Source organism: Neovison vison, chromosome 12 (assembly GCF_020171115.1).
Source record: "Neovison vison isolate M4711 chromosome 12, ASM_NN_V1, whole genome shotgun sequence".
Classification (NCBI taxonomy): Eukaryota; Metazoa; Chordata; class Mammalia; order Carnivora; family Mustelidae; genus Neogale; species Neogale vison.
Window position 1 is genome coordinate 73571779 of NC_058102.1, and position 12893 is coordinate 73584671.

At 46.2% G+C, this 12893-nt stretch overlaps 1 protein-coding gene across 1 annotated transcript; it reads right to left on the reverse strand.

Annotated features, from left to right (window-relative positions):
* Positions 1-8742: 8742 nt before the first annotated feature.
* Positions 8743-11770, reverse strand: LOC122890935. The gene is given in 3 exon segments (XM_044226368.1): positions 8743-9398; positions 9995-11068; positions 11128-11770. Coding segments are annotated over 3 exon segments (2373 nt in total).
* Between the last annotated feature and the right edge of the window lie 1123 nt (positions 11771-12893).

Below are 12893 nucleotides of genomic sequence, written 5' to 3' on the forward strand. Positions count from 1 at the left end.
TGCAATTGCTGGGTTGTGGGATAGCTCTATTTTTAACTTTCTGAGGAAACTCCGTATTTTTTTCCAGAGCGGCTGCACCAGCTTGCATTCCCACCAACAGTGCAAGAGGGTTTCCCTTTCTCTGCATCTTCTCCAACACCTGTTTTTTCTTGTGTTGTTAATTTTAGCCATTCTGACAGGTATAAGATAATATCTCATTGTGGTTTTGATTTGCATTTCCCTTCTGATGAGTAATGTAGAGCATCTTCTCAAGTGTCTGTTGGTCATCTGGACATCTTCGTTAGAAAAAGTGTCTATTTGGGACACCTGGGTGGCTCAGTCAGTTAAGCATCTGCCTTCAGCTCAGGTCATGACCCTGTGGTCCCAGGATCAAGTCCCACATCAGCCTCCCTACACAGTAGGGAGTCTGGTTCTTCCTCTGCCTGCTGCTCCCCCTGCTTGTGTTCTCTCTCTCTGACAAATAGATAAATAAAATCCTTAAAAAAAAAAAAAAAGAAAAAAGAAAAAGAAAAGTGTCTATTCATTACTCTATTCATGTTAGGACCAACATTTTAAAGACCAGGGTAATGAGTCTTTTTTTTTTTTTTAAGATTTTATGTATTTATTTGACAGAGAGGAATCACAAGTAGATGGAGAGGCAGGCAAAGACAGAGAGGGAAGCAGGCTCCCTGCTGAGCAGAGAGCCTGATGCGGGACTCGATCCCAGGACCCTGAGATCATGACCTGAGCCTACGGCAGCAGCTCAACCCACTGAGCCACCCAGGTGCCCCAGGACCAACATTTTAAAGTAAAGTCCTATGCTAATGGTGCTCTGGCTGCTTTTTTTTCTACATTAATTTCCCCAAAGCCACATGGCTTGGAAGTAATAGAGCTGAGCTTGAGACCCTGGTCATTTAACTGCTATACTATATTGGTAATTTTCCATTTTAGAAGTTTGTTAAGAATGAGTTTGTTTGCAAACTGAAATGCCCTTTCTCATAGAAGTGAGTGCAGTGTGGTCTGATGCCAGCTGTTTAGGCTGTTATAACCACCCCAAACTGCTGTAAATAGAAGAAACAAAGCAATAATGAAAAAAGGACTGGACTTGAGTGAATAAAAGAAGTAGATATTGGTATATTGACCATAAATTTTTTTTTAAAGATTTTATTTATTTATTTGACAGAGAGATCACAAGTAGATGGAGACAGAGGCAGGCAGAGAGAGAGAGAGGGAAGCAGGCTCCCTGCTGAGCAGAGAGCCCGATGCGGGACTCGATCCCAGGATCCTGAGATCATGACCTGAGCCGAAGGCAGCGGCTTAACCCACTGAGCCACCCAGGCGCCCCTGGCCATAAAATTTATTGTACATCTAGGAGACTTTGGAGAGTCAAAGAGTTTCTATTAGTAAGTATAACACTAGGACAATAGGCACAAATTGGGACTATCCTAGACACACCAGTATATATCTTCATTCTCAGTTTAGGTCACAGATGAATGACCATTCTCTTACACGGTACACAAAGATAAACTCAAAATGAATAAAAGACCTCAACGTGAGACAGGAATCCATCAGAATCCTAGAGGAGAACATAGGCAGTAATCTCTTCGATATCAGCTACAGCACTTTCTTTCAAGATATGTCTCCAAAGGCAAAGGAAACAAAAGCGAAGATGACTTTGAGCTAGTGCTCTTAACCTGCTTGAGCCTCAGTTTCTTCACTGTAAATGGAAGTGCTGACACCCAACTCAAGGGGGCAGTAGTAAGGATGAATGAGAGGATAGTGCACTTTTGAATTCGTAAAGTACCACACAAATATAACATTTTAAAATGACTATGACTAATATTACTGAACTTCACCATCACACTGTGTGTGAATACATTTGTGTGAATATATAAGTTTTATTGAGGTATAATTGACATACTTTATATTAGTTTCAGGTTGACAGCATAAGGATTTGTACTTGTATATATTGGGAAGCGATCACAAAAAAACTAGTTCACATCCTTCATTGTATATTAAATGATGATTTATGTTGCTCTTCCCTCTACTACTCTCCGCATCAGGAGAGATTCTTTGCAACAATATAGTAAGAGGCAGAGCAAGCAAGCAAAGCAGCAAGAGGCCATAGGCATTCTATCCCTTTGCCAGGCACACAAACTACTTAGAGAATAAGTTCTGTTTCATTTCAGAAAAAAAAAAAAAAAAAGAAACAAGAAAAAAGAAATAACTTTGTTTTTACTGAAATATAAAGTGAATCAATGTTGTTGAGTCAAACATCAAATTTATAAACACAAATCCTAAACACTAATCCAGTCAGAGGAAGGTTCACGGATGATCAGTACCCATGAAGTTCTTGAGCCCATTCTTGGTTTATATTTTATTTACAATCTAAAATCTGTACTCAGGTTACCTTATCCTTAATCTACAGTTTCATTTCCCCCAGATCTTTCTCCAAGGTGACACTAATTAAACCAATGTGCTGCTCAACTTTTGTAGAGAATTTACTTCATTTTTTCATTATAATGTTATCCTCAGGATGAGTCTCATCTCCTTGGAAACCAGTGCATGCCTGGGGAGTCCTGCTTTGTGGAGCCTTTTACTGATTCCTTTGGCCAGCTTCTAGTGTGTTCTTGGCTTACATGGTAAGTTAGGTGGGGCAGTTGCAAGTCTGAAGCCAAACTTGGCCTTCATTCTCTAATCTCTTATCTGAGAGCCAGCTATGCAACTTCATTCTTCTTTATTGCTGACCAGGACAGTTTTCTCATAGAACCTAAAATCCTCCAGATACCCATATCTATATGACCAAGTTCACCATCCTCCAAGGCTTTTAACCAAATATAATTGTTATTTATGATTCTATTTCTTATATTTTATTATTCATTCATTCACATTTTCAGTAAATGTTTATTGAGCACCTAGTATATGACAGACATTGGTTTAGGTGTAGGGATAATACAGGGTGAAAACTAAATTTTTGCTCTCAGGGAGTTTAGATTTAATTGGGGAACACAAATAACAATAAATAAATAGATATTATATCAAACAGTAATAGGTGCTATGGAGAAAAATAAGAGCAAGGAGGGTTAGCAGTCCTGGGGTGAGGTGGCAGAAATATGGGATAGTATATAGGGTGGTCAGGGAAAGCTTCACCATGAAAGTGATGACATCTAAATACAGACCTGAAGGAATTAAGAAAGGAAGTGATTTAGCAATATGACCATGTGATGAAAGAGTATTCCAAACAGAAGGAAAAGCAAATGCATTTTTATGATAAGCACTGGGTGTTGTATGTAAATGACAAATCACTGAATTCCACTCCTGAAACCCAAATAGCCCTGTATGTTCGTTAACTAGAAATTAAATAAAAATTTGAAAGAAAAGATAAGAAAAATATGTGCAAAGGTCCTGAGGTAGAAGCATGCTTGTATTCAACAAACAAAAAGGAAGCCAATATAGTTGGAGCTTAGGGACTAATGGGAAGAACAAAAGGAGATAAGACCAGGTAGCTAGGGCTAGGTGTTGGTTGTAAAATCATGAGTGATATGATGTGTGTGACATGAACTGGGTTGTATTTTTAATAGTATGAAGAACAGATACAGAGAAGTATTGAGGTTAACTAGAAAGTTATTGCAATAATCTGGGCAAGGAATAATGATGGTTTGGGGGCACTTGGGTGACTCAGTCATTAAGCATCTGCCTTCACCTCAGGTCATGATCCCTTGGGATTGAACTCTCCATCAGCTCCCTGCTTGGTGGGAAGCCTGCTTCTCCCTCTCCCACAACCTCTGTGTGTGTTTTCTCTCTTGCTGTGTCCTTGTCAAATAAATAAATAAAATCTTAAAGAAAAAAAAAATGATGATGGCTTGGAACACAGTGGTACCAATGATATGCTATGAGATGATTAGTTATGGATATATTACATTTAGGATCTAAATCTGATCTAGGGATGCCTGGGTGTCTCCGCAGGTTAATCATCTGCCTTCAAGTCAGGTCATAATCCCAGGGTCCTGGAATCAAGCCCTGCATCAGGCTCCCTGCTGAGCAGGGACCTGCTTCTCCCTCTGCCTGCTGGTCCCCCTGCTCATGCTCTCTCTCTCTTGCACTCTCTTTGATAAATAAATTGAAAGATCCTGGAGCCGCACCCAAGAATCAAACAGCACGCCTCCACTGGATGCAAATTGCAAGAGGTTTATTGGTCACACAGGCGCCTGCGGACGCATCAGCCTTTGTGGGCTGAGCGCGCCGGGCTAAGTTGGGGAGCAGATTATATAGGGCAAGGTTGGGGTGGCGGGAAGCGAGTTTACAGAAGCAGATGCTTGGTTACAGGGATCTGATTGGTTAACCTAAATCAAGCATTGTCAGGCACTGTAGTGGTTTGTTCTGGCGGGAAGCGGTGGCGGGAAGCGATCCTACAGAGGCAGATATGCATGGTTACAGGAGTCTAATTGATCAATTTGATTCAGGCATGATTGGGCATTGGGGTCAGGGCGTTCTGGCGGTTCCTTGGGACAGCACTCTGGAAAGTCACGGTACATTTCGTTTCTCATTTGTCTCTCCTTTTGACAGACCGGGTGACCACAGACAATGTGTTGCCATCAGGCTATGGGGACAATAGGTTGCTAAAACAAACCTTACCAAGGAGGGAGGGGGTCTTTCATTCCCCCCTTTTTCTTTATCATGGATAGAATCCTATATCCATTCGCTTTGTTCATGAAGTAAGTCAGCTTGAGAGCCGGTCTGTTTAATTAGTTGATATTGCTGTGTCAGCACCATTGTCTGGATTACTGACAAGCGATCTTTCATGAACTGTACGAGTTTATTTAAGATACAAGGGCCGATTGAGAGAATTAGTAAAAGTATAATAAGGGGCCCTAAAATGGTGGACAGTAATGTGGTGAACCAAGGAGATCGAGTAAACCAACCTTCAAACCAGCCCTGGTGGGATTCAAAATCCTTTTTTCTTTGGGCTAGTCTCTCTCTGAGTTTATCTATGGTTTCTCTAACAATCCCAGTATGATCAGCATAAAAACAGCATTCTTCCTTGAGGGCTGCGCATAATCCTCCTTCTCTTAAGAACAATAAGTCTAGTCCCCTCCTATTTTGCAGAACCACCTCAGAGAGGGAGGTTATGGATTTTTCTAAGGCAGTGATTGATTTTTCTATAGCTTCTAAATCAGCAGTCATGGCGGCCTGCAAATGCATAAGCTGGTTGCTTTGGAGTAGGGCAGAAGTTCCCGTTCTGATACCTGCCGCTATTCCCCCAACTCCTAGTAATATAGCTAATGTTAAGGTAAGGGGTTCTCTTCGATATCTATTTTGTTTCTCATAGTAGTTGAGGATAGTCTCCGAACTGTGGTAGGTGATTCTAGGCCATAGTTGGACTAATACACAGTAATCTGCGGTGGCATTTAGGAGTTGGGCAGAGATATAGGGAGTCAGGCCGGTATTACATACTTAAGTAGTTACCAGGAGTGATGGTGGTTGTCATGTTGCATAGTGTCTGATGGGAGGTTGGTATTTTGCCTAAACATAGTCCTTGACCTGTTACTTCAGGGAGAGTTAACTTGTGGCTAGGAGAAGAGGAACAGGTGGTGGGGGGGAAAGTATGATTGATGAAGTTAGTGGTTGTAGCTATACCCTCATAATAAGGGGGGCTCAAAACTAGGCAGAGCCAACAATCCTTAGCAAGAAGGGGGTTAGAATAATTGAGAGCTTGATACGCCCCTATTATCAGGTTAAGGAGTCGATCTCCGGTACCAGGAGATGGTCTGTTTGAAACCGGTGATATCGAGGAGAAAGCATTGCCGGGGGCGGCGTTAGGTGGAATGATGGTGATGGCGGGTGTTATTCGAGGGCCTTTGGGATGAGGGTTAGGGGCTCTCTGATCTGGCAGGACCGGATTAGGCCCTATGGCGGCAGAGGGGGATTTTATTGAGAGTTTTATAGTAAATATGAGTCCCTCATCATAATTTTCTTTATAGAGTCTAAGGCCCCAGCTATACCCTTTTGTCCAGTGAACTGCTTTCTTTCCAGACTCTGTGAAGGTAATTTTAAGGGGGTGACACCATGCATTTTTACAGTGTTTTCCGTCGTTTGCTCGGTCCCAGTACCCAGGACGAGCCCCCAGGGACTTTTTTATCTCATGGGAGTAATTGGCTGTCACAGTGATAAAATCCCAATGCAAGGTGGGTTTCCAATAGACATCACCCGTAGTTTCACATCCCCAGGCCGCGCAGTAGAAGTCATCAGGGCCTCCACATTTATAGGCCCGTCCGCTAGCAATACTATTTCTTGGCGCGGGGCAGACATAAAAGGGGAGTGCACTAAGTTTATAGCGTCGTGGTCCATTTCCACATCCCTGGTTAGGGGGCGACATTCCTTTACTCGTAGGGGATGTTGGTGGCTTATGGGGATCATCGTGTTGGCCTATGTCCCAAAACCCCATAGCCAATTTACAGAGATCTGGATACAGGGCAGGCCACCATGGGTTAGGGGTATGTTGGGCCGTACTGGACCAGATAACTTTCCCCATTTGAGAGAGTACCTGCCAGGTTAATTGCTTGGGGACATGTGGGCTGGTGCCGCCTACAGGGGAAAGGAGAGAGAATAAGCAAAAGAGTAAGATTAACGGCGAATAAGTCTTATCTTTAGTGGGTTTGGGGAGCGTTGGACAGTCCGTTTCGAGTTCTGATGACGTTTGGTCTGTCGGTCCGGGTGTGCTGCCTTTACATGGGAGGCATGGATCCAGGCTGCAATCCCGTCAACTTTTAGCACCGTGGGCGTTGTTAGGAGCACCGTGTGAGGTCCTTTCCAGCGGGGTTCAAGATTTGTGGCTCGATGCCTGCGGACCCAGACAGTATCCCCGATTTTGTAGGGAGGGGTCGCGACGGGATGTTAAGTTCTTCCTGGTAGGCGGCTGCCAGGGGTTTCCAGATTTCTTGTTGCACCAGCTGCAAAGCTTGCAGATGGGCCTGTATGGAGGGGGAAGGGGAGTGAGTGGAGATATCTGCCTCAAAGAACGTGACAGCCGGAGGGCGAGCACCATAGAGGATTTCGAAGGGTGTTAGACCATGAGGGCCAGGAGTGTTTCTGGCCCTATAGAGTGCTAAAGGTAGGAGCTGGACCCAATCTTTAGAGCCAGTTTCAAGCAGTAATTTAGATAGAGCCTCCTTGATGGTTCTGTTCATTCTTTCTACCTGTCCTGAACTTTGGGGTCTGTAAGCACAATGTAATTTCCAATCGATCCCCAAAAGCTTGGCCACCGACTGACTTACCTGGGAGACAAAGGCAGGTCCATTGTCTGACCCCAGTACCTCAGGCATTCCATACCTTGGGAAAATCTCCTCCAGTAACTTCTTAGCAACTATGTTGGCAGTCTCCTTCTTGGTGGGGAAGGCCTCTGTCCAACCTGAAAAAGTGTCTAGAAAAACTAAGAGATATTTATATCCATACATGCCAGGCTTAATCTCGGTAAAGTCAATTTCCCAATGTGTGCCAGGGCGGCGACCGCGTACTCGGACTCCTGGTCCGATACTAGTTTTTCCAGGATTGACTTGGGCACACACTCTGCAATTTGTGGCCGCTTGTCGAAGAAGGAAGTTTCGTTTGGGGAAATAGTTTTCTAAATTGGCTCTATCCATTAAGGATTTCATTTTGTTTGCACTTAGATGAGTCAGCCGATGGAGGTGATTTATTAGTTCCTTTGCCATTTTAATGGGCATTATGGCTTTTCCTTGATATTCCCATTGGTTCAGGGTCATGTTGTAATTGGCCCCCAACCTCTGCATGATGTCTAAATCAGTTTCTTCATAATTCCAAACGGGGGCTTCATTGGTTTCCTCTGTTCCAGTGAGGATGGTGACAGTCAATAGTTGAGGCCCTAAAGCTGCCCGTCGGGCTGTTTCATCGGCCAAGCGATTTCCTTTGGCCTCTGGGCTACTTGCTTTTTGATGGCCTGGGCAATGCATTATGCTCAACTTCTTGGGGAGAAATAAGGCCTTTAGAAGGGCCAATATTTCAGTCTTATTTTTAACTTCTTTCCCATCGGAGGTTAGTAGTCCCCTTCTCCGATAAATTTCCCCATGAATATGGGCGGTGGCAAAGGCGTATCTGCTATCTGTGTAAACATTGAGTTTCTTACCTTCTGCCAGTTGGAGGGCCTGGGGTTAAGGCGATTAGCTCGGCCCGTTGGGCTGAAGTGCCTCCTGGTAACGCACTTGCCCACACAATTTGAGAGTCGGTCGTGATGGCGGCTCCTGCCCGTCGTTTTCCATCCTGCAGGTAGCTACTGCCATCTGTGTACCAGGTTAGGTCCGCATCCTTCATGGTTGGTCGGTTAGGTCAGGTCGTGTTCCATGCGTTTCTGCAAGGATCTGGTGACAATCATGCAAGGGGGGCTCTCCAGGGGTGGGTAGGAGAGTTGCGGGGTTGAGAGTCACCACAGGTCCGAACTGGATCCTGTCTGTGTCCAGGAGGAGGGACGGATAGTGAGTAAGGCGAGCATTAGACAGCCAGCGGTCTGGTGGTTGGCAAATTAAAGATTCCACTGTGTGTGGAGCCAGGATTGTTACAGGCTGTCCCAAAGTTAGTTTGGTTGTATCCTTGACTAGGACCGCTATGGCTGCTATCATTTTTAGGCATGGTGGCCATCCTGCTGCTACGGGGTCTAACTTCTTAGAGAGGTAGGCGATAGGGCGTCTCCAAGGCCCTAGTCTTTGAGTTAGAACCCCCTTAGCAAACCCTTGTTTTTCATCGACAAACAAGTCAAAGAAAGGGTTTAGTTATGTCCGGCAGGCCTAACGCTGGGGACTTGAGGAGAGCTTGTTTAATATGATCGAATGCCTGCTGTTGTTGTTCAGTCCAGACGAAAGGGGTATCCTGTTTGGTCAAGGGGTATAGGGGGGCCGCTATTTCTGCAAACCCAGGGATCCATAGCCTACAAAAGCCCGCTGTCCCTAGGAATTCCCGCAATTGCCTGTGGGTTTGGGGCGTTGGAATGCTGGATATAGTCTCTTTCCTTGCAGTCGTTAGCCATCGCTGGCCATTATGCAATTCATAGCCCAGGTAGGTGACCTTAGTCTGACAAATCTGAGCCTTCTTTGCGGATGCCCTATATCCCAACTGGCCAAGGGTTTGTAGGAGGTCCCCAGTACCTGTTTGACAGTCCTCCTCATTTGTTGCTGCCAGTAAGATGTCATCGACATATTGGAGTAAGATCAGGGAGGGGTGTCTTACCCGGAAATTGGCTAGGTCCTGGTGGAGGGCCTCATCGAATAACGTGGGGCTGTTCTTAAATCCTTGTGGTAGCCTTGTCCAGGTTAGCTGACCTGAAATTCCCAATTCTGGGTCCTTCCACTCGAATGCAAAAATGGGTTGACTCTGGGGACTTAGTCTTAAACAGAAGAAAGCATCCTTTAGATCTAGTACAGTATACCAGGAGTGGGCCGGAGGCAAGGTGCTAAGTAGGTTGTAAGGGTTAGGCACGGTAGGGTGGATGTCTTCTACTCGTTTATTGACCTCTCTTAGGTCCTAGACCGGCCAGTAGTCATCTGTACCAGGTTTCTTGACAGGCAGTAGAGGAGTATTCCAGGGAGACCGACATGGGGCTAAAATGCCTTGGTCTAGTAGCCGCCGTATGTGTGGTCTGATGCCTTGGTGGGCCTCGTTAGATATAGGATATTGTCTAACACTGACAGGGATGGGTGTTGCCTTCAACTGTATGTGAATGGGGGGCTGCTGGGCAGCTAGTCCTATTCCTCCCGTTTCTGCCCAGGCATTTGGATAAGATGTGAGCCAGGGTTTTATGTCCCTTTGAGGTGGGGGGTGGGGCTTTTCGTGCAGTCTATATTCCTCTTCTAACTGTAGAGTGAGTATGTGCAATGGAGCCCGTTGGGGCCAGTCACTGTGGGTCCATCTGATTCTAAATGAATCTGGGCCTTTAGCTTAGTCAATAGATCTCTCCCCAGGAGTGGATAGGGACAGTCAGGTACATGAAGGAACGAATGAGAAACTTTACCTGAGGCCAAATGGACTTTTCTTTCCATGGTCCAACGGTATTGTTTTCCTCCGGTGGCCCCTTGAACCCATGCCGTCCGGTTACTTAATGGTCCTGGGGTTTTGGTTAAGACAGAATGTTGTGCCCCGGTATCTACCAAAAAGGTGATTGGTTGCCCCCCGACTGTTAGGGTTATCCTGGGCTCAGGGGGGGGCTCCTGGCCCTGACATCCCTAGTCGTCATCTAGGGCCATTAATCTTGTTTTCTGCCTGTTATTTTCCTTGGGGTTATGGGGTCTTTTGGGGCAGTTTTTGGCCCAATGTCCTCTCTCTTTGCAATAGGCACATTGGTCCCAAGCTACCCGAGGCTTTCTTCTGTCTCCTTCCTTGCCTAGCTCTCCTGTTTCTGATCCTTGATTGCTTTGCACTACGGCGGCCAAGATTTTGCTAAGCTCCTTATTTCGCTTACGCTCTCGCTTATCTTCCTTTTCTTCAGCCTCTTTCTTTAACCTTTCTTCCTTTTCTTCCTGAGTTTCTCTTTTATTATAAATTTTTTCTGCCTCCTTTAACAAATCTTGTAACAAGAAATCTTGTAAATTCTCCAGTCGCTGTAACTTATGTCTAATGTCTGGCGCTGACTGCCAAATGAATGCCATGGACACATTTCCTCTCTGTTCATGGCTCTCAGGATCGAAGGGGGTATATCTATGATAAGCCTCTCTAAGTCTCTCTAAGAAAGCGGTTGGAGATTCTTCGGAGCCCTGAGTAACCTGTCTTACCTGAGCCAAATTGGTAGGGTGGCGCCCTGCATTATGGAGGCCTGCTATGAGTAACTGTCGATAAAGATTTAGGTGGGTCCTACCTTCAGCCGTATTGAAATCCCAGTCAGGACGGGTCAAGGGAAAGGCGGCATCAATCACATTCGGGAGCTGGGTAGGTCTTCCATTGTCTCCCGGAACATTTTTTCTGGCTTCCAGATAAACTTTTTGTCTCTCCTCTGTAGTGAGAAGAGTCTGCAAGAGCTGCTGGCAATCATCCCAAGTGGGCTGGTGCGTGATTAGAATGGACTCGATCAGAGCGGTCAAAGCTATAGGGTCTTGTGAGAAGGAAGGGTTATGGGACTTCCAGTTATATAAGTCTGAGGCCGAGAAGGGCCAGTATTGGAATTGGTTGCCTGGGCCCCCTCCTTGGCGTAGGGGAAGGAGCTTGGAAGACCCCTCCTTTGCAGGTTCCTTGCGACCCCTAAGTCTTCCCGCCATTGGGGATGGTAAGGGGTGGCGTTCCTCCAGCAGGTTATTCGATTCTTTCTCAGATTCTGAGGAATTTGATGCTGCGCCGGTGGAGGGGGAAGCTGGTAGGGAGGGGGGTTCTCGGTTAAGAGGTCTATTAAGGGGGAGTCATCAGGAGGAAGGACCCTCTTTGGCTTAAGATCCCGGGAAGAGGTGGAATCATCTATTACAGGGTATAAGTTGGAAGAAATAGGAGGCTTGGGAGGATCGGCAGGGCAAAGGGGAACAGGGGGAGCGGAAGGTGTTGGGGAAGGGATAGAATCCGGAAGGGGTTTGGGCTTTGGATGAGTGAAAGGAGAAACCCAGGGAGGGGGGTTCTCGACAAGATTTTCCCAGACTACCATGTAAGGGACTTGGTCCGGATGGCCTGGAGGTCCCCGACTGAAGATTTGCTCCTTGACCTGTAGGAGAATAGTGATGTTAAAGGTCCCCTCTTTAGGCCATCCAACATTAAAGGAGGGCCATTCAGAGGTGCAGAGTGTTTGCCATTTTCTTCTTTTGATCTCCATGGACAGATTATTAGCTTGGATTTGCACATCTCTCCAGTGATCTAATGTGAGACTCAAGGGGGGTGGCGATGGTTTGCCCCATTTTTATGGACGATGTAGCAGACAAGGGAAAGGAGGACCTTTCAGGTGCTGTCCTGCTCGCGTCCCTCGCGGGAACTTAGGAGCATCTTAGCTAAGGTCTATCCGTATAAACCCTGGACCAGGCTACTCCATGGAGTAGATGACCGTTATGCCATATGACGCTCAGGGTGCAGCCCACTCAGACTCCGTAGCCAAAGGCAGTGGAGCCACATAAACATTCATACAGTCATGCATTCCTCAGATTCAAACGGATCAGACATTTTTCCCTAAACAGAATGTTACCTTCATAACTGATGCAAAGAACATATAGACACTTAGGACGTCGACAGGACAGTCTGGACACAAGAGACAAAAATAGAAATTGCTGTACGGGTTCGGTTCAGAAACCGAGACTACGGGTTACGGTCAGGAGGAACGCGAGATCCTCTCTGACCGACAGGTGGCCCAAGATAATGGACCTCTTCAGACACCCCAAGGCGTCCCCCGGGGTGTTACAGATCCCGGAGGCATCCCTCGGGGTGGCAGGGGAGAAGTCGAGTTCGTCAACTCCTTCTCAATCCTGCCCCTACTACAGATCAACAACGTTGTTGTACAGTCGTGGCGCAAGAACACAAAGACAAGAACATAACATACAATCAGAGAGACTGAGACACAGATAACAGAGGCACGGATACTGGCCAGCTTACCTCCCGGTAGTGACTGGCTAGAGTCTTGGGTGGGACTTCATGAAATCTCGGTGGAACCTCCAAATGAAAGATCCTGGAGCCGCACCCAAGAATCAAACAGCACGCCTCCACTGGATGCAAATTGCAAGAGGTTTATTGGTCACACAGGCGCCTGCGGACGCATCAGCCTTTGTGGGCTGAGCGCGCCGGGCTAAGTTGGGGAGCAGATTATATAGGGCAAGGTTGGGGTGGCGGGAAGCGAGTTTACAGAAGCAGATGCTTGGTTACAGGGATCTGATTGGTTAACCTAAATCAAGCATTGTCAGGCACTGTAGTGGTTTGTTCTGGCGGGAAGCGGTGGCGGGAAGCGATCCTAC